A 22,445-nucleotide genomic window follows, 5' to 3' on the forward strand; every position below is an offset into this window, starting at 1 on the left:
CAGCGTTTTTCAGCCTCAGCAACTTGAAGATGTGTGGACTTCAACTCCCAGAATTGCCCAGCCCACGTGTGGGCTGGGGAATTCTGGGAGTTGAAGTCCACACATCTTCAAGTTGCTGAGGTTGAGAAACACTGTTCTAATGTAATAAAGTTTAGTTTTACTTGGAGTTATCTGTGCTCAGAACTCACTAAAAGATCCCAGCTGCTTCTCTGATTACTGCCTAGGAATGCTAAAGGCAAAATTAGGGAAAGAAGACCCATTGAGTGTTGTGTCTACAATTTTCCCAAATAAATCCCCCCCATTTTCCCAAAGCTGTGCAGAATAGCCTCCTTAAGGACCTGCAATTGCAGCCTCTTGTGAGCTGCTGATCAAAGCAAGCTGGGCAACCATCTTTCTGGAATGCTTGGAATTTGGATTTCTGCCCTGAGCAGGGGGTTGGATTGGATGGCCGCAGGGACCCCTTCCAATTCTATGATTCTGTGGTATCTGGGTGCTTTCTCTGTATTGTATTTGACAACTGAAGAACAGACACCCAAGACACCCCCCCCCCCAAACATGAACTGTGGTCAGTGAAGATCAAGCAATATTTATAAACAAAAAGGTAGAAAAAGCAACTAAAATAGCCCAGATGTGGTGGGCTTTTACTCCCATAATTCCCCACCAGCCCAGGAATTAGCATTCCCCATGCCCGGAGGACTGCAAACGGCTGAATTAGTGTGCCAGTGGCTGGGTGTGAGTCCTCTGGTGCCTGAGAAGGTGTTTACTCTGATAAAAGCTTTCCTCGCACTCAGAGCACTTAAAAGGTTTTTTCCCAGTGTGACTCCTTTGGTGTCTAACCAGGGTGGATTTATCGCAAAAGCTTTTGCTACACTGCAAGCACGCGAAGGGCTTCTCTCCCGTGTGGTTCCGCTGGTGAGTAATAAGGTGCTGGCTCTGGTTGAAGCTCTTCCCACACCTGGGGCAAGAGAAGGGCCTTTCCCCCGTGTGGTTGCGCTGGTGCGTGATCAGGTGCTGTCTCTGGCTGAAGCTCTTCCCACACTCCAAACACGCGTACGGTTTCTCTCCCGTGTGGGTTCTCTGATGCCTTATGAGGCCGGATTTGTGTGAGAAGGTTTTGCCGCAGTCTGCGCACTGGTAGGGTTTCTCCCCTGTGTGAATTCTCTGATGGGAAATCAAGTTTGTGCTCCGGTTGAAGCGCTTCCCGCAATTCACACACATGTAGGGCTTCTCTCCCGTGTGGGTCCGCTGGTGGCTGTTGAGATCTGAGCGTCGTCGGAATATTTTCCCACACACTGAACACTCGTGTGGCTTCTCTCCCGAGTGAGTCCTTGTAAGGATGGAACCATCTTTGAAAAGCTTTTCACTGCCCCCAACTTTGCCCCCTCTCTTCCTTCTGAGCATTCCTCGTTGGACTGAAACCCCCAAAACTTCACCATCCTGGCAAGAGACATAACTGCTCCTCCATGTCTCCATTTCGTAGTTTTGATCCTTCACTGGCTCACTTTGAGTTTCAGGTTGGACTTCTGGCTCTGAACCTGTTCCTCTTCCTGATGACATTGAGAAAGACTCTCCATCCCTCCTCCATTGCTCCCCATCACCTGCCAGAACAGGAGAAGATGATGTTTTTTAAAAATTGGGAAAATACTATTCTTGGATATTGAGATCTTTGCTAGCTTCTCTAACATCTGCCTATGCTGAAAGCAATTCTCTTCCAAGCACAATTTTCATGGAGATTCCTGAGCCAGGTTTATTGAGAAGAAAGGGATGGGGTGAGTAGAATTCCAGCAATTGAACATTTTCCTACAAGGAAATATATCCCAAAGTATGTTAGGGTTGAGAGCTCTGATTTTCTAATTGCCTTCCTGTGAACAGAAAACTCAGCATTCTCATCATGGATAACAGGGGCGCAATCAAATTTATTTATTTATTTATTTATTAAATTTCTCTGCCGCCCATCTCGTGTACAATGACTCTCTGAGTCTAGGAACAGGAATGGCAGTTTGCAAAATCCAATGGAAGAGAATATCCTTGCTTGATACCTCTGAGCTTGATTGTTGCTGGCAGACATTTCATTACCTGCCTAGGTAACAGCATCAGTGTGAGGGAGGGTGGGGTTTGCTGCCTGCTTCTCTATAGTAGCTTCCCTGCCAGTCTTGGTGGTTCCTTGATTAGAGTCTTGTTTTCTGCCTGATTGTTTGTCTGGTGTTGATCCCTGCTTATCTGAGTGTTGGCTGCTGGAGGGGGTGTGTTCTAGTCCTGTTTCCTTCCTAGGTTTTTTTATTGCCTCTTTTGAATGGTATACAACTGTGGTTTATCTCTATTGGGTAATGCAATGCCTGCAAGCAAACAACCAAGCTCAGAGAGCACCAAGAACTTCATAGTTTGCAAAGCCAAACCATCAGTACATTCCTTCCATATCTAGAAAGCTAGTATTTTTCCCCATTCCTAGTCCAACCCCTTCTCCACTACCACCCCCTGGCTCTGGGGCTGGGAAGGAGAGACTGGTGCAGAGTCCCCCAAGGAACTTCCATGGCTAAGTGGGGACAAGAACCTGGGTTCCTCCCTCCTAATCCAGCACTTTCACCCCTAGACCACCCTGGCTCTTGTGCTGAGAGGGGCTTGCTTCTGCGGCTGATGGGGGACTAGACCCTGGGTGTGCCTGCTGCTAGCCTGACAATTCACCCACTGGCTCCGCCTTTAACCCTAACCCTGGTGCTTTGCAGCAAGCCAGGATCCTGTTCAATTTGCAATAAAAAGAATCTCCAGACATTAAAAGCCAGGCACACGTTGGGAACCCAAGTAATACGCCAACCTAACTGAAGTATATCAGGTGAGATGAAGCTGAGTTTGGGCGTTATTCCCCCTTCCAACCAAGGAGTAATTTCTTTCTTACCCAGTGGATTGCTGGCTTCTTCATTCTCTTGTTTGAATTGCTGTTGAGCACTTTCCAGCAATACCCCTTCTTTCCCTGGGAAATTCATAGGATCCTGGAACATTCCTGGCTCCTTAAATGCAGATTATCGTTTTAGTCAAATTATCATTGTGAGCAAGGAATAGGGAGATGAGGACACTTCCTTGAATCTTAAAGCTCAAAGGATCCTAAGAGGCTGTCTAGTCCAACCCCCATGCATGATGCTGGAACTCTAGAGGTCTGCAACAGGGGCTGCCTGAAAATAAAACTCCATCAGTGGAAAAATGCTTTCTGTACTTCTGGCTGCCCTGATCAACTTCTTTTAAAGTAAAGGTGCTTACTGTAATGTTCCACTAAAACCTAAATTTAAGTCCAAAATAGCAAAAAGACATTTTTTGGTTTTTCTGGCAGAAAGTAACAATCCTCATAGCCTTCCTTCCATTTTCTTTCTTTCCAACATAAACACACCCAATTTTTGAAACTTTCTGGAGCTCATTTTCTTGCCTGTGCTCCTGCCTTAGTTGCCATTCTGCAAACCTTTTCCAAATTCTCTGTATCAGCCCTGTGCTGCCAAGCTTGATGGCCTTCAATTGCCCCAATTCCTAGCCTGCACGTGATGGGCTGAAATCTAAGCCGTTTAGAGCAAATGCTGGGGAAGGCTGACCAATATGCTTTCCAAGATGGATCTCATAAAAGCCATGATTCTTACCTCCCATCTTGGTTTCTCAGCCTCTTGGTGCCTCAAAAGGAAATCCTCTGCAAGGGTCACAGCATCAGAGCAGTTTCTGGAAGCATGCGCCTTCACCCAGTTCTGCATCTCTGAAGGCAGGATAGCCAGGAACTGCTCCAATATCACCAAGTCCAGGATCTGCTCCTTCGAATGCCTCTCCGGCTTTAGCCACTGGATGCAAAGCTCTCGCAGTTGGTTGTACACTTCTTGAGGGCCCCAGGCCTCTTGGTAGCAGAGCTGCCTGAAATGCTGGCACTGGATGTCAGAGCTGATGACATCCTCCATCTTGATTTCCTGGACTTGGCTGGGATCGTCCCTTCCAACAGTATGCCTGTTTTCAATCAGAGGAGCTGCTTCATTAAAAGCAGCAGGTAATGCCATTCCTCTTTCAAGTGCAGTTCCATGGCTGAGGGGCGCTTCGCCCTCGAAGGAAGCTTTAGCGGCCCCCCTGCATGGTGGCAAAAGTGGGATTTCCTCTCCTGACCCAGGGCACTGAGCTGCCTTCAGGAATTTCTGCCACTGAGCTTCCCAATGGCGGGATGACAGGCCATCTTCTGGCTCCTGCTTTATGAATGAAATCTCTCTCCGGCTCAGAGGCTGCCCCACTGTCCCCACCTGAGTGGCTGGCAAGGCCTCTTCTGTCTTGATCATCTCCTCCTCCTCTTCCACTTTCATTCCCATCTCCCCCTTTTCCTCAAGCAAAGTCTGGCACTGGAGACCCAACACGGGGGGGGATGCCTTGCTCTGTTCTTCAGCCATTTTTATTTGCAAGGAGCATTCCTTCGTCAGCCTGGGTGCCTTTGTAGAAAGCTGTGGCCCTTCTTATCAGCAAAGGTGGGTGGTAAGCGCTTGCTGGCTCTGTGCCTGCAGTTTAATCAATTCAAAACAGAGGCTGCTCAGCACAGGTGATGCTTAAGGGCCTTGCAACATTGCTTGGTCTATAGGGACTGTTGGGAAGGCAGTCTTTGAACATCCAATTCTTCTGGAACAAAAAGGAAAAAGTGATAATGGGAAGACACACAGGGCAGTGCAGTTATGAGCATGTAAAGGAATGCAGAGATGACCTTGGGAGGGACGGGAAGGCAGGAAGGAAGGAACGGTTAAGGGAGGAGAAATGGCAATTCAGTCCTGGGGAAGTGGAAAGTGTAAGAAAGAAAATCAAGATGACCCCATCTTGATTCTCTTTGGTATAAGGTGGGGCAGAGGGAACTCTGACAGGTTTTCAAAATTCTGTTATTCTACCTGACAACAAGAACTTAGCTTTCCTGGAATCCTTGCAGTGCCTGTTTCCTGGCCTGGCCAACCTTGAAGGACTGACCGTCACCTTTTCAAGGCTATACTGTAGCAAAGGGTTGCAATTCATTTGTCAATGTTTGCTTATCTATGTACAGAAACATGTAAGGCCCTTGAAGCCACCAAGGACAAGCTCCTACTCAGTGAGGGAATCCAAATTAAAGCATCTGTGACAAATGTTTATCCAAACTCTGCTTGAAGAGACCCAGAGAAGGAAAAGCCACCGCCATCAGATTCAACTGCTCTTATCATTAGGATATTTTTCCAGACATTCAGCCAGAATCCGTCTTCCAATCCACGGGTCCACGTCTGATGCTCTGGGAAGACAGAAAACACGTTGTGGCCTTCTTCTGTATGATGCCCCTTGGGGTTTGATAATGCTAAGTGTACATTTCCTCCATCTGTGTTGGCAGTACTTTAAAGGTGTGTCTTCAGAACGTCGTTGCTGCTCTTCTACGGACCCATTATAGTAAATCTGAATTTTTCTTAATAGGTGGTATCCGAACTGGACATAGTATTCAAAGCAGAATACAACTAACAGATTTTTTTTCTGTGATGATACGATGATGACTTCGATGTACACCATACCTTTTTAACTTAGTGCTCAAAGCTAAGAATGGTCTGAGGCTCCTCCTTTATTCCAGATGGAGGAGAGGATTTTTTTTTCCCCCAACTATCTGAAGGGCTGTCAGATAGAAAAGGGAGGGGACTCCTTCTCTTCTGGGGGTTAAAGCTACAAGAAAGGAGATTCAGTTTAGCTATCAGGAGGAACTTCCTGACTGTAGATGTCCGCCTATAGAACAGGCAGCCACATGAAGGGGTTAGTCCTTCACTGAAGGTCTTCCAAGAGAGGCTGGGTGGCTGTTTGTCAGAGATCCTCCTGAGAATCCTGCACTAAGCAAGAGGGTTATTTATTAGATTTATACCCCACCTTTATTTTGTACAACTTGTGGCATAACTAGTGCTCCTGCCTTTTCCCCACAACAACCCTGTGAGGTGGGTTGGACTGAGAGAGAGCGACTGGCCCAAAGTCACTCAGCCAGCTTCCATGCTTAAGAGAGGACCAGATCTCGTTGTCTCCTGGTTTCTTTTCTTTTTTAAGTTATTATTATTGTTATTAATTTATTTTCCCCCTTTCCCCCCCGTTTATATTATTTTACTGTGTTATTATAAAAGACAAATAGTACATTATATTATTTGGGTACAGTGGTATTTATACAAGGTTGACCAGAGATTATTAACACTCTGATATTTAGCTAACTTAAGCCTTTAAAGATAAAAAGAAAGTTTATATCAGTCTTGACTATGATTTCTAACATGTTAATGTTGATCAGCGTTCAGACTGTTTAAATTGTACACCTAAAGCTGGAGGTGGCATAGATGAACAACTGCAAAATGCATTCAATTATTTATCGTATAATAACGGTTTCTACTCTAAGCTTAATACTTAGGACTCCAACTGCTGTCTCCTGGTTCATAGACCAACCCCTTAGCCACTACCCTACACTGGCTCTCTGAACTGGGTTGGACTAGATGACCTTTAAGATCCCGTCCAACTCTAAAGATTCTGTGGGGAAAAGCGGGGGCTGCCATCCTTACACACCGTTTTGGGGCACCTACAGAATCCACTGTTGCCTTTGACCTCTGCTGCGATGGCCTTTTGGCCGGAAGCTTGGTCATCACCAGAAGCAAGCGTGCGTGCGTGCGTGGCGGTGGACTTGCCTCTTGTTTTTCTGTGGGGTGGGATAACTGTCCTCTCTTGCTCGTCCCCAGGCAGAAAACCAGCCCTGGCCAGCCAGAGCCGCCGCCTCTTGCCAGAAGAGCCCCTTCTCCGCCTCTCCCCAGCCAAGCCCTTCTCCCTTCTCCGTCCCCTTCCCACGCACCTTTTACTCACTGCCTGCCGCTGGGACAGCCAGCGGGCCGGCTTCCCCCCGTCAAAAGCCCATTTTGCAGAGAGAGTTGGAGGGAGGAAGAAGGGAAAGCAGGGCGAGGAAGCGTGACAGGAAGGCGCAACCAGGAGTGCCGTCCTCCCCCGTGTCCCCCCTTTTGCTCCCCCTTCTTCCTCCCAAGCATCCTCGGCCTTGCTGGTTTAACCCTTGAAGCACCGAAAGCGTGAAACTGGGAGCGTTGCCCCTTTTTGCTGCCTAGCAGATGCAAATTTAAGTATTTGTTGTTAGTGTTCGTTTGGAATGCTTGTTATTGTTGTTATTATTTCCACCATCATTATCATTTGCACATAGCTTCTGGTGCTTTGGGAGGACTCAGTACCAAGGCTGTAAATGTGAATGTTTGCCGGAGAAATCGATACTGGGGGAACTGAATCCGGGCGGCGGCGGCGGCGGCGGCGGGACGGGGGGCGCGGTCGGATATGCCCCAACCGAGCTCAGAAAATGAGGCCGAGCGTTTTTATTGCAGCCTTCGCATCACCAGCAGCTCTCTAAAGGATCATTTGGAGGAGCTGAACGGCCCTTTGAGGACAGCAATTCCCAAGCATCATCATCATGTCTATTTAGGTAGTACCGTTACAATGTATGATAGTATAGAAAGTACAAGAAGGAAAGTCTAAATTTTGACCCAGGGAGACAACAGAGGAAACTATAAGCAGAGGAAGATGTACTTTAATGCCACTTTCACGTATTTTCATTTAATTGGCTTGAAAGCTGGAGCAAAAGTTCGCTATATTCCCCTCTCTCAGTTTTATTGTAAGTATTTTGATTTCCTATTTACAGACATACCTGTAGGTCTGCTCTGCCCTGTACCAAGGAAATAGATAAAAATTGAGGAAACCAAGATTAAATCCACCTTCAGCCAACAGTGAGATCATGCAAGCATGTTGTTGTTGTTTATTCGTTTAGTCGCTTCCGACTCTTCGTGACTTCATGGACCAGCCCACGCCAGAGCTTCCTGTCGGTCGTCAACACCCCCAGCTCCCCCAGGGACGAGTCCGTCACCTCTAGAATATCATCCATCCATCTTGCCCTTGGTCGGCCCCTCTTCCTTTTGCCTTCCACTCTCCCTAGCATCAGCATCTTCTCCAGGGTGTCCTGTCTTCTCATTATGTGGCCAAAGTATTTCAGTTTTGCCTTTAATATCATTCCCTCAAGTGAGCAGTCTGGCTTTATTTCCTGGAGGATGGACTGGTTTGATCTTCTTGCAGTCCAAGGCACTCTCAGAATTTTCCTCCAACACCACAGTTCAAAAGCATCGATCTTCCTTCACTCAGCCTTCCTTATGGTCCAGCTCTCGCAGCCATATGTTACTACGGGGAACACCATTGCTTTAACTATGCGGACCTTTGTTGTCAGTGTGATGTCTCTGCTCTTCACTATTTTATCGACATTGGTCCTTGCTCTTCTCCCAAGGATTAAGCGTCTTCTGATTTCCTGACTGCAGTCAGCATCTGCAGTAATCTTTGCACCTAGGAATACAAAGTCTTTCACTGCTTCTACGTTTTCTCCCTCTATTTGCCAGTTATCAATCAAGCTGGTTGCCATAATCTTGGTTTTTTTGAGGTTTAGCTGCAAACCAGCTTTTGCACTTTCTTCTTTCACCTTCATCATAAGGCTCCTCAGTTCCTCTTCACTTTCAGCCATCAAAGTGGTATCATCTGCATATCTGAGATTGTTAATGTTTCTTCCAGAGATTTTAACTCCAGCCTTGGATTCCTCAAGGCCAGCTTGTCGCATGATGTGTTCTGCATACAAGTTGAATAGATAGGGTGAGAGTATACAGCCCTGCCGTACTCCTTTCCCAATCTTAAACCAGTCCGTTGTTCCGTGGTCTGTTCTTACTGTTGCTACTTGGTCGTTATACAGATTCTTCAGGAGGCAGACAAGATGACTTGGTATCCCCATACGACTAAGAACTTGCCACAATTTGTTATGGTCCACACAGTCAAAGGCTTTAGAATAGTCAATAAAACAGAAATAGATGTTTTTCTGAAACTCCCTGGCTTTTTCCATTATCCAGCGGATATTGGCAATTTGGTCTCTAGTTCCTCTGCCTTTTCTAAACCCAGCTTGTACATCTGGCAATTTTCGCTCCATGAACTGCTGAAGTCTACCTTGCAGGATCTTGAGCATTACCTTACTGGCATGCGAAATGAGTGCCACTGTTCGATAGTTTGAACATTCTTTAGTGTTTCCCTTTTTTGGTATGGGGATATAAGTTGATTTTTTCCAATCTGATGGCCATTCTTGTGTTTTCCAAATTTGCTGGCATATAGCATGCATTACCTTGACAGCATCATCTTGCAAGATTTTGAACAGTTCAGCTGGGATGCCGTCGTCTCCTGCTGCCTTGTTATTAGCAATGCTTCTTAAGGCCCATTCAACCTCACTCTTCAGGATGTCTGGCTCTAGCTCACTGACCACACCGTCAAAGCTATCCCCGATATTGTTATCCTTCCTATACAGGTCTTCTGTATATTCTTGCCACCTTTTCTTGATCTCTTCTTCTTCTGTTAGGTCCTTGCCATCTTTGTTTTTGATCATACCCATTTTTGCCTGGAATTTACCTCCAATGTTTCTAATTTTCTGGAAGAGGTCTCTTGTCCTTCCTATTCTATTGTCTTCTTCCACTTCCGTGCATTGCTTGTTTAAAAATAATTCCTTATCTCTTCTGGCTAACCTCTGGAATTTTGCATTTAATTGGGCATATCTCCCCCTATCACTGTTGCCTTTTGCTTTCCTTCTTTCTTGGGCTACTTCTAGTGTCTCAGCAGACAGCCATTTTGCCTTCTTGGTTTTCCCTGTCTTTGGGATGTATTTTGTTGCCACCTCCTGAACAATGCTGCCAACTTCTGTCCAGAGTTCTTCCGGGACCCTATCTACTAAGTCCAGTCCCTTAAATCTATTCTTCACCTCCACTGCATATTCCTTAGGAATATTAGTGAGCTCATATCTAGCTGATCTGTGGGTCTTCCCTAATCTCTTTAGTCTGATCCTAAATTGTGCAAGAAGAAGTTCATGATCGGAACTACAGTCAGCTCCAGGCCTTGTTTTTACCGACTGTACAGATGTCCGCCACCTTTGGCTGCAAAGGATGTAGTCAATCTGATTTCGGTGTTGTCCATCTGGTGAAGTCCATGTATAAAGCCGTCTCTTAGGTTGTTGGAAGAGAGTGTTTGTTATGCAGAGTGAATTGTCTTGGCAAAATTCTATCAGCCTGTGTCCTGCTTCGTTTTGTTCTCCCAGGCCATACTTACCTGTAATTCGAGGTGTCATTTGACTGCCCACCTTAGCATTCCAGTCTCCTGTGATGAAAATAACATCTCTTTTAGGCGTGTTGTCCAGTAGGTGCTGCAGATCCTCATAGAACTGCTCTACTTCAGCTTCTTCAGCATTTGTGGTTGGGGCGTATATTTGGATCACTGTGATGTTAGATGGCTTGCCCTGAATTCGAATTGAGATCATTCTGTCATTTTTTGGGTTGTATCCAAGCACTGCTTTAGCCACTTGACTATTAATTATGAAGGCTACTCCATTTCTTCTGTGGTCCTCTTGTCCACAGTAGTAGATCTGGTGGTCATTTGATGTGAAGTGGCCCATTCCAGTCCATTTCAGTTCACTGACGCCCAGAATGTCTATCTTTAATCTTGTCATCTCACCAATAACCACATCCAATTTCCCCTGGCTCATAGATCTTACATTCCAGGTTCCAATGGTGTGTTGATCCTTAGAACATCGGATTCGCCGTTCACCACCAGCACCGTCGGCCGCTAGCCGTCCTTTCGGCTTTGAGCTAGCTGCGTCATCACGTCTGGGGCTAGTTGAGCTCATCCTCTGTTCCTCCCCAGTAGCATTTTGACCATCTTCCGACCTGGGGGTCTCATCTTCCGATGGTATACCGACATATCTCTGGTTGTACTGATCCATTTAGTTTTCACGGCAAGAATACTGGGGTGGGTTGCCATTACCTTCCCCAGGGATCGCATTTTGTCTGACCTCTCTGTCATGACCTTCCCGTCTTGGGTGGCCCTTCACGGTTTAGCTCATGGCAACATTGAGGTGCTCAAGCTCCAGCACCACAACAAGGTAACGATCCTTTGCTGAAGGCAAGCATGTTAGAGTGAATAAACCATGATGGAGACAGCTGAAACATACTAAGCCCCAAAGTGATCACATTGTGGCTTAATGCAGTATTTTTTGCATCCTTATTTAGTTAGTTAGTTAGTTAGTCAGTCATATTTATATGGCCACCCATCTCACAGACAAGTGACTCTGGGCGCCATACCACAAGGCTAAAAACAATATATACATTATATATATACAATATAATATTGATATTGGTTTGTATATATTGTTTTAAAACTTTTTGCTTGTATATATTGTTTTAAAACTTTAAAATGATAAAAGGCATAAAACTAAAAAAAATAAAAAGTAGGCAAAGATCAGGTGTTAATTACATTGGAGCCATCCCAATATTTTGCCAGAGGCCTGGGGACCCCAGGCCTGATGACACAACCAGGTCTTGAAGGACTTCCAGAAAGTTAAAAGGGATGAGGCCAGCCTCACTTCAGGGGGAGCGGGGAAGGATGTTCGGTAAAGAAAAGGCCCGCCACCTAGGACCTGCCAAGTGAAGCTCCCTAGCTGATGGGACACGCAGCATGCCCTCTCTGCTGGACCTGGTGGGACAGGCAGTTGTAACTGGGGAGAGGTGGTCCCTCAAATAACGTGGTCCCATGCCATGTAGGGCTTTACCATTGCAGCTTGCGGAGCAGAGATGTAACATGTATTACCCCTAACTGCCTGTGCCACTGCATTCTGTACCAGCTGAAGCTTCCGGATTCTCTTCAAGGGTCAGCCCCATGTAGAGTGCATTGAAATCGAATTATCCATTCAGTCGTATCCGACCCTTGATGATTCCATAAGCCAGCTCTCTCCATGATTTCCAACCTTGTACAGCTTCTTTCGGTTGCTTTATATTTTGGCCTGTGTCCGCTTTGATTACATCCAACCAGCGCGTTCTTTGGCGTCCTCGTCGTCTTTTGCCACCGACCGTTCCAAGCATAATGTCTTTCTCCAACGATGTTGATCTCATGACATGACCGAAGTAACTAAGTCTAAGTTTTGTTATTTTTCCTTCTAGTGACATGACCGGTTTTATGCGCTTCAACACTTATTTGTTATCTTCTTATTTTTATATCTAGTTTATTCCCGTGTATGTATTTATTATTTGCTATATCAGCCTGGCAACTTGTTTGCAAATAATTGTAATGCTCCAAGACAGCTGTCACAGACAGAATTCTCAACATTTTCCTTATTTTAATGAGTATAACATCTATTAATTTGAAGTAAATAATCTTTTGCATTTTATTTAAAGGAACGTAAGTCCTGATAACCATACTTTTCAGTTCATCACAGGTTAGTATGGACTAGTGGGCTATGTGCTACAATTTAATTGGGGTGGCATGGGCTCAGATCCCCTTCAGCCACTAAACTCACTGAAAAACTTTGGATGAGTCACAGTCTTTCTGCTTTTAGTAATTTTACAAGATGATTCTGTGAATAAAATTGAATCCAGAGCATTGTTTACGTTATTCTGAATTGCATGGGACATATACCTGGGTCTGCAGTACTTTTTCCAAGAAACATTGGCATTAAGTGAGATGGCTGCAGGTACCATGTCATTGAATGTAGTTAATACACATTGTTTGGTTCAATTGTTCCTTTTAGGATGCCCTTCTTTTAAAAAGCAAGCAGAGTTTATCCTTGAAAAATTACATGGTACATGTGGAAAGGATCATGTGTTATGATGGATGTGCAAGAGCTTCCTCCAACACCGTAGTTCAAACGAATCAATTTTCCTTCTATCCAACTTTTTCATCGTCCAGCTTTCACAGCCATATGTAGTTATGGGGAACACAATAGTGTGGACTAGTCGTCAAGCCGACATCCTTGTTTTTCCAAATTTGATTCATACTCATCATTGCTGTGCAATCCAGCATGATTCGGTATTTAATTTCTTGGTTGCATTTGCCATTTTGATTGACCAGTGATCCTAAAAAGGTGAATTCTTCAATGCATTCCACCTCCTCTCCATCAATTACTATTCTGATGTTTCCATTCCTTGCAGTTGTCATGAGTTTGGTCTTTCTGATATTCAGAAAGAGGCCAAACTTCTCACTTTCTTCTTTGAGTCTCATGATTAGGTGCTTTAGGCCTTCCTGGGTTTCTGAGAGGAGGGTTGTATCATCCGCATATCGAAGGTTATTGATGTTTCTTCCACCAATTTTTACCCCAGGAGTGCATTACAGTAGTCCAATCTGGAGGTGACTAGGGCATGAGTGACTGTGAGTAGAGATGAAAGGAGATGCTCACCATGTCACACTAGGAAACTTCTGTCAGAGTACGCTGGAAGCAGTTGGCCCAGGAGATCAGAATCACACACAACAGCATTTCTATAAAAATAAATGTATTTACAGAAAGCACAAAAATATATTTACAGGCTTGTGCATTCACACATGCTCAGAGCTGAGGAAAAAGGCTTCTGCTAAAGTGGAACAGAAACTAGTCACAAGCAAGCTGCCCTCAAGGCAATGCAGCTATTAACTCTTAAACTGAGGACAATTAACTTCGACCTTTTCACCCGGCCAGAGTGCTTAAGGAAGTACTTAGTTACCATGGTAGCCAAGAGCAGAAAAAAATGTCAACAACTTCTAGCATCTTCAAGTACCTTCCACCACCACCAGTCCCTCTAATGAGCTGAGACAATTTGTTCTGTCAGGAAAGCCACTAGCTTAAAAGTTTCTGGATACATTTAGATTTGTTTAAAGTTCACTTTCTAATTACCTTGAGTGGAGGCTTAATTAACATTTAAATAGTCCTCTGGGATGAAGATTTTTTTAAAACCACAAATATTGTATAGGCTCAACACAGCACAATGTTCTCACCATCAGTATCCAAGTATCAGGTCATTAATTTACAATCAGATCAATAAGTATCAGGTCAATAACTTAATGCATTTTAAAAAGAATAATATCAGAGCATTTGATTGGAAAGGACTGTATTAAGATTTTATCAGCAGCTTGATCTGAAAAAAGAATTGCTGCCTTTTTAAAATGAAGCTTTATTAATTTTTCAAAATATAATTAAAACACAAAATACAGAATATAGAACAGAAGTAATACAAGTCTAAAAAAGAAACAAGAAAAACTAAAACAGTGTAAGAATAGATAGAAAAATAGAAAAGACAGGTGATTTCCGACCTTCTCCAACACAGATATAAAAGCATATAAAAGTTAATCTCTTGCTATTAATTAAACATTTAGTAACATTATTTCTCTAAAATCAAACCATGTAATCATCAAAACCCAAAATCATTTTTTCCCCTTACAAGCGAATAGTCCAAAAGCAGCTTCCAAATCCAGTTACAGTATTTTCTCTTATCAGTGCTGTCAGTTTAGCCATTTATGCCAGTTAGAAAGGGAACAATCAATCAAGTTAATTAAGTGTCCCTCCCTGTGGGGGGAGATGCGTGGTGATAAAAATTTGATAAATGAATAAAATAAAGTTAATGGATTGTTGACACTCAGAAAGGCAAGTACTTGAGGATGTCAGATACCTGGCATAAATTCATGATTTGGAATAATAATGATGTGAGAAACAACTGAATATATAAATTCCTATCTTAGACTTTTTCCTATAATCAGTGATTATGGTGCAGGTTAGATTGTGAAGGCATCTTATCTACAGGACAACATGCAGCCTTGTTTCCATGTTGACCTGGAGAATCCCGATCAGCTGGAGGGTTCTGTCCCTTTATGGACATCCTGTCTCCTCCATCCACAGACTAGCTCTGCTTGGATGACGACAAAGAAGTTGGGTGTCTATTCGGCAAATTCAAGGAAGACAAAAGGTCTTCCTTGAACTCACTCTCCTTGTCTGTTCCAAAATGCTTCATCAGCTACAGTATCTGAAATGGATCTCTGAAGAGGAAAATGAACAGGACGATAGCAAAACCAGTAGATCAAGGTGACAATCCCTGGTAAGATAGGAGGCCTGCAAGTTTTGAAATCAGAAATGTGATGGAATGGTGATTTTAGGGTTAATTTGAAGAAGGCAGCAGAAACATTATGGCCCCAGAACAGACCTTCACTAACTGCTGGGAACAGAGCAGATAATAAAGTTGCAAATTGGGTTCAAATTGCTTTCCCTTTGTGTATTGTTGAGGTGGGAAGCGCTTGTAACCTAATAGATAAGGCATCAGCTTAGCTCATATTTCCATAGCAATAGCAAGTGCCCACCCTTGGGCATTAGTGCCCACCTTTTGGGAGTGTTTTGCCCACCCAAGGGTGTGAATAATTATTGTATACCAATGAAATTTTGTTTGCCTATGATGTAATGATTTTCTGATAGTAGCTGTTTAAAACCTGATGCCTTAGAATTTCTTTTTTGGCACTTGCTTTGAAAGCCAATTTCCAAGTGCCATTATCCTGTACAGAATAAAGCTATAAAAGAGATTTCTGCCTTGCATGTTAATTGTCAAAGCGTGCCAGGTTTAAAGAACTCAGAATTCCTGGGACAATAAATGGAGTGGCTATAATGCGGAGTAAAAAGAGGGACTTACAAGGAAAACTGAGTTGAAGGACTCGTATTGAAGCTTAATGGTAGAAACCTAGCATTTGTTACAGAGACTAGGGTGCCAATGAAAAGCTCCCCTGGCTTGTAATGATCCTCTAGTTCAACATCATCCCCCTCTAGAGTTAGGAGGCATTTGGCTTTCAGCATTCCACAGGTAGTACAGCAGACTTGCGGATAGGGTGGGGGACTATCGATGAATAACCATAAATTATCCAATGCTTTTTTTTTTTTTTAGCAAATTCAGGGTGAGAGTGATGAGTTATATCTGGGGCAAAGTTTTCAGCAGGGAGTGGCAAGTGAACTGACATTCAGTCTTGTCCCCATAGAGGCAGTTTGGGTCTCTGTGTGCCCATGTGTGTGCGCAAATAGAATTAACTCTTCAAATAAAGTCACAGAACTGGAAGGGGCTGTTTAGGCCATCAAGTCCAACCCCTTACCCCCAGTCCCAAAAAACAAATTAAAACGACAGATCACTGACCTCCCTGCGACAATGTGTCAGCACAGTAGGATTTGGGGGGACATTGCCATATTTAAGGCCTAATTGTCTCATGGTCCTCACTAGATATTAATGTTTTATATCCAATCAAATACTTGCTGTTGTCCTTACCCAATCAAATAACTTGATCCAATCACCTCCATGCTCCAATTTACATATGATTGTAAGGAGGGACTCCCCCCACTATTTGGGCCTACCCCTTTCTCCAGCACTGTCAATAAACTAATTTGTGCTTCAAGGTTTTTGGTTCAAATGTACTTTTGGGAAAATTCTCCTACACTCACCCAAAGCATTCATACACACCTGCACATGTTTCTATACACTCAATAGTAAACCAAAAAGGGGAAATCATATTTATTAAGAAGTGGAAGTCTATTTCTATCACTTGAAGTGCTGAAAGAGTTGAAATGATAGAGTTGAAAAAACAGGACTTGGCGTTTTGTTTTTTAATTTTTAAAAGAATATTAAAGTGTCAGATATTCTTGGTTAGAAGCATTAATTGACATTTTTGGGAACCCTGTACAAAAAACTCACTTCACTCTTTTGTTTTGACATCAAATGTTCTTTTGTATTCAGATCAGCTCTGAGGAAAATTATGTAGCATTTAGGGGCGAAGATACCACCCAGCAGGCCAGCATTGGAAGTCAAGATGGAGAAGACCTGCACAGCCACCAGGTACTTCCCTTTGGTGCTCAGGTAGGTGGGCACAAAGGACACCCAGACACTGCAGAAGATCAACATGCTGAAGGTGATCAGCTTGGCTTCATTGAAGGCCCCAGGCAGATTCCTGGCCAGGAAAGCCACTGTGAAGCAGATAGCGGCAAGGAAGCCCATGTATCCCAGGGCCCCATAAAACATGGTGACTGATCCTTCATTGCACTGCAGGATGATCTCTCCAGACTGTGAGTGCATGTCAGACTCAGGGAAGGGGGGGAAAGTGCTCAACCAGATGCTGCAGAGGACAATTTGGAGACCAGAGCAAGAAAGGATGATGGAGTTGGCCAGGCTCTTCCCCAGCCATCTTTGCACTTTGTTCCCTGGTTGTGTGGACCAGAAGGCTAAGACCACTGTGACTGTTTTGGCCAAGACTGAAGAGATAGCTAGTGAGAAGATGATGCTGAAGGCTGTTTGCCGGAGAAGACAAGTGACTCTACTTGGCTGGCCAATGAAGAGGCAGGAAGTCAAGAAGGAAAGCAGGAGTGAGACTAGGAGGATGTAGGAGAGATCCCGATTGTTGGCTTTGACAATTGGAGTGTCTTGGAATTTAATGAAGATTCCCAAGACAAAGGCTGTGATGAAAGAAAGGAACAAGGCAATGGAAGCCAGGATGATCCCCAGATTTTCTTTATAGGATAGGAAGGTTTCAATCTTGGGGATACAGTGATCTCGGTTGTTGTTTGGATGCTGATCTGCTGGACATTGGCTGCATTCTTCTGCATCTGAAAAAGAGCAAGAATAAGATCTCCCATTAAGCATATATTTGATAAAATGCATAATCTGGGTGCAATTCATGATGCTGTCTGTGTGGAGGAAGTCAGTATGCAATTGGGGCTGGGCATGGGTTGAGGACATCTTCATGCATTCCTCTTCTCAGTAAACAGTTAGTGAGCCATCGTCTCACCAGGGCAAGAGGGAAGTATGGTTCAGCCCCAACTCATGATTTCTCTCTCTCCTCTCCCCCCATCCCCTGCCCTTTAGAGCAAATCCAGGAGTTTGAACAGCCATTTAGGCTTTTGGCTCTACCATGTCTTTTCAGTACAGGGACCCATTTTAGAAATGCTGTGTTCTGGATTTTGTGAACACAGCTAGTAAAATAAAATGGAGGAGGCACAGAGAGAGTCACTGGGCTCATCGTAGACAGCGGCCTGCCTCTTTCCTCAAAAATCTGAAGCCGTGAACCTTGGCTGCCTATAGAAAATGGTTCTACCCAGATACAGACACTTCCAGGAAGATCTGATCAATCCTCTTCCGAAGACACAGCAAATGTCATTCTGCCCTGGAACCCTGGAAATCCTTGCTGTTCTGAGAAATGGGGTGAGGAGGAAATAGGAAAGTGTTTCTACAAGAAAAAGAAAGGAGCTGCAATCTCCCTGGATATGCTCGGCCCTCCTTGGTTCAGTATTTTTTACCCTCCTACTCCAGTTTAGCTTTCATGGTCACTTGCAATGGAGTAAATATGTAAAGGAAGCTAACAGGAAAGGAGTCAAGCTGAGAAATGCCTTTCAAAAAACACTTTCATGGAAAATGACCTTCCTGGGTGGAGATGGTTCCTTTTGCACAGGGAAGACAGTCGTAGCAGCAGATGGGCTGCCCTTCCCGAGCCACCTTCCTGAATCCGGGATGGCAGCTTTCTGCACACTTGGACGGAGACAGGGGCTGTGCAGAGAGAGGAAAAACATCCAGAAAATGAATTGATTTCCAGAAAGCAGAGAAAGGAGGAAGAGGTTGATTATCTCCACTTCAAGGTTAGCTTTACTCAATTTGAAGCCGATTTTTTCCCACACTACAATTTTTAGATGTAGATTCTACATTATTTATACATTAAATAATTCAAGGGAAGGTTGGACAGATTTCTTGAAATGAACTACTCTGCTGCCATGTCTCAAAACCTACCTCTCTTTGCACAGAATTGATCTATTTCTTTCTTAGGACTTTTTTTTTTATGGCCGGTCACCTTAAACTAGTAAGTCTGGGTGCCTCACAATGTAAAACAATAGAATCCACATGAATGGTGTGAGAAGAAAAGACCTCTCCCTGCCCGCCATGTTGTCTCCCCCCAGAACACTGTCTTCCTGCCATTGCCTCTCCACCTTCAGCAAGGTAAAAGGTTAAAGATCACTAAGTAGAATGGGACCAGTGCAAAGAGGATGCAAGAGATTAAAAATGTGTCAGGAAGCCTGTTTAGACAAAAGAGTCCCTTCAGATTTAATCAGAGACCTTGTAAGACAAAAGGTTGCCCCTTCTTAGCAGAGCCCATCTAGGTAGACCTTCTTCCCCAGCCAAACAGATCTCCATAATCAGACAGCAAAAGATCCCTCCCAAGGTGAGCAGTCCAGGCTAGTAGACAAGGCCACAGCCCTGCAAGGAACCTGGACTGTCAGAACAGGAGACACTAACAGCAGGGGGCCTGGCCACAGAGCGCCTCCTATCTGAACTCAGGTAAACTGCACTTTCCTAGAATTCCTAGAGAGCGCCCCCTTCCAAGAAACCGGCTAAGTGCACCTTCTCAGAAGTTCCTAGACAGCAGGAACCCTTTTGCATAACAATAGCCAAGCTCTCCTATATAAAGGGCTTGTGGGGGAAATACAGGTGTGGCCACCTCCAAGCAGCAGACTCTGTACCTGCTCTTGGGGAAAAAAATTGTCTCTGTTCAAGCAATCGCCTATGAACTTTCATTCCTGGCTCAAAATGAACCTGGTAAGATTTCCTTCCAACAATAGAAATACAAATGAAACAATAAATATCAAAAATATCAAAGCTGAGGGTCTACATACATAACTTTCAGTCTCAAATAAAAAGTTATTTTAATAGTTAAGGCTACATTTCTCATAGACATCTGGATACCTAACAAAAGAATATGTTGCCTCGTTTGGAGAACTCAGATGACATTCAAAACCAGTCCCTGCCCAAGGAAAGCAAATCTGTCAGAGAGAGTGAAATAAAGATATTTTCCCACCTTGTTCAGCATTTCCATCTCTGCAATCCCCTTCTGGTTGATCCTAAATTTGAAATCCAAGGATCCCTGTATTTCTAGACTCCCAAACTTCACTTTGATAATTGACCCATTGGGGAAAAACATCCAGTTCACAATATCCAGGTCTGCTGTCAGGTCTCCCTTCTCATCCAAATACACCCCACCGATGGAATGATTGTAAAACTGAGAATTTTGAAGGATGGAATGAAGCTGGAATGGAAGAGAAAATGGGTCTGTTTAGACAGCGAATTCTCATAGAGGATTAACTGATCTCTATCTGATTGCCATATACCCCAGTCTCAAATATTCTTTGCGATAAACTTCTCAAAACTTCCGATTGTGTTATAATTTGATTGCCCTCTATATCATTCGCTTCAAATATTTGTGAGTAAATACAGTAGCACTGATTAGTTATTAATTATTATTTTGATCTTCTGCAAAGGACAACCACATTTAATAATTTAGAGAATTAATTTCCAAACTTAATTGGTATTGGAACCTCCAGTTATAATAACCGCCATAAAAAACAGTCTCAAAAACGTTTCAGCTGAGTTCTGTTGTTGAACAAGAAAGTGTTGGAGAATCTCTCTGATTGCATCCAATTTGTAATTTATGAACAATAATCTTTTTCTAGGTGGTCTTGATGGCCTTCCTTTATATACCTCTATAAAGAAGTACACAATTGTGCACGCATGCACACACACACACACACACACACACGCAGATGGATGTGGTGGAGTGACCCCTCTGGCTTTCTGATGGGAGAATCCCTCAGCCATCCCCACAGTCCCTCTTTTTGATCCCTCCCCCAGTCCAGTGCACAGCCTCCTTGATCACATCCATCCTCCTCTCTTTTTCAGAGAAAGATCATCCTTCGCTCAGGAGGAAGGGAGTGCAAACACGTCTTACTTTCCACTTGTCTTGCCTCTTCTATAGCTAGAAGGTGTGATAGTATAAATTTCCTCTCCTAATGAAACTACTGTTTTCAGAAGAGGGTCATATCATTTATTGTGCAGGATAAACTTCAAGAGCTGAGAGTTGAAGATGGTGGAGAAAGGGGGAAAGGAAAGATCATGGCATGTGCATAATCTGTCTCAGCTGATACACACTCAAGCAGGAAGACAGATTCACACAGACATAATAAAGTAGAAGAAACATTGTACTGAGTTTGTAAAGAAACAACTGAGTTCTACCCTTAAAGTGCAGAAATCTAACTTCAGCATGTGCTACCAAGTTCCTTCTCAACCTTCACCAAGGTGGTGTAGTGGTTATGTATAGGACTAGGACTGGGGAGACCAAGGATTAATAGCTTCCTTCAGCCTTGGAAGCTCCCTCGTGGAGTCCAGGCCGATTGCTTACTCTGAGTCAGACCAATTTATCAGCAGGGTTGTTCTGGGAAAAAAATTGGAGGAATTAGTGCTATGGATACCACCTTGAGCCTGGTTAAAAGGTGAAGGTCAAAACTTAAGAACCTGAAGAAAAAGTATGTTTTGCGGAACTACCCTGGAAGGATTCTGCCCATTGATGCAAAATTGAAACTCAGAGCTCCTCACAGAGACACGACACTATTCTATCTCTCTAGAGAGGTTTACAGGTTTTCACTAAGAGAAAAATCTTTGCTCACCCTGAAGATTAAAATGGGTGCCTTTCCTCAGTAATTCTGCCTCAAGCTGATAGGTGAGTCATTTGACAAGGAAAGGAACCCAAACCTCCATCATGAAAATCTGCCACCAGTTAGGTGCAACTCCCAGAGTCTTTGTTGGGGCACCCATGTATTTCCCCCCCTCTTGTCTTTTTCCAGATTTTTTCCATGTTGCAGTCTAGCCATCCAAGTCCTAACTTGCCTGTAGCTTTCGTAGTTTATCAGTCCAGAAAGAGTTTGCTACATTCTGCCACTGGGTGTGACCCTTTATCTTTTCATTTCTCCAATCCTACTGAAAATTTAAAACAGTGGCAGAGGAATAGAACCTTTTTGAACCAAGAAATGGGGGTTGTGTCTGGGCCAAAGCAGTCCTTGAGCAGAGGGGTAGCCTAGCAGATGAGGGTCAGAAGTGTTACACTGTCTAATGCACCCCACAGGTGAGTAGAATAAAGGGGACAGGTGGGAGATGGTCCTACTCCTGTTTGAAAAGAAAAATGTCAAAGAAGAGAGACTTGCAAGCAAAGCAATAGATTATTGGCAGATAATGAATTGATATTTGATTGCCTGAGGGAAAGAAGGACTAAACTATGAAGACATCCAAATATTTTCCTAGGAAGGAAATTTAAAAAGAGAATCTATTGCGAAGGAGGAGGAGGAGGAAGAGGAGGAGGAGAGTTAAGGAAATGCAAAAGAGATTCCATGTTTGTGTTTGAATGAGTTAATTTTTCAGATAGAAGCCCAGTTCTTACATTTGCAGAATTGATTCTCAGCTGGAGGAGAGAGCTGTGCAACAGAAAAAAAATACCTGCCAAGCCTTCAGCCTTGGAGTTTCCAAGTTCTTCCCACCTTTGATCCTTGTCCTCTTAGATCTGGATAAATAGGCTGCATGTACGGCCCGGGCCACAGCCCAGATGGTGTTGTAAATGAAGTATCTGTCCAGAGACAGGATCCGATCCATCTCATCCTGGGACAGAACCTCCAGTTCTCTTTGTCTGCACCGTCTCCAGACTTTCAGAGAAAAAGCATCCTTGGTATATGAACACATAAAGGATTTCTGTGCAAAGCGTCTCATGGAAGTAGAATAAAGCCAGTATGT

At 43.9% G+C, this 22,445-nt stretch overlaps 1 protein-coding gene across 1 annotated transcript; it reads right to left on the reverse strand.

Annotated features, from left to right (window-relative positions):
• Positions 1 to 570: 570 nt before the first annotated feature.
• Positions 571 to 4,574, reverse strand: LOC134491955 (zinc finger and SCAN domain-containing protein 30-like). Its single transcript, XM_063296047.1, has 3 exons — positions 3,621 to 4,574; positions 2,894 to 3,005; positions 571 to 1,598 (listed from the first exon to the last, which is right to left on the reverse strand). The coding sequence occupies exons 1-3, from the start codon at positions 4,398 to 4,400 to the stop codon at positions 712 to 714; spliced, it is 1,779 nt and encodes a 592-aa protein (XP_063152117.1). The 5' UTR covers positions 4,401 to 4,574; the 3' UTR covers positions 571 to 711.
• Positions 4,575 to 22,445: the final 17,871 nt, after the last annotated feature.

This window comes from Candoia aspera, chromosome 2, assembly GCF_035149785.1.
Source record: "Candoia aspera isolate rCanAsp1 chromosome 2, rCanAsp1.hap2, whole genome shotgun sequence".
Lineage (NCBI taxonomy): Eukaryota > Metazoa > Chordata > Lepidosauria > Squamata > Boidae > Candoia > Candoia aspera.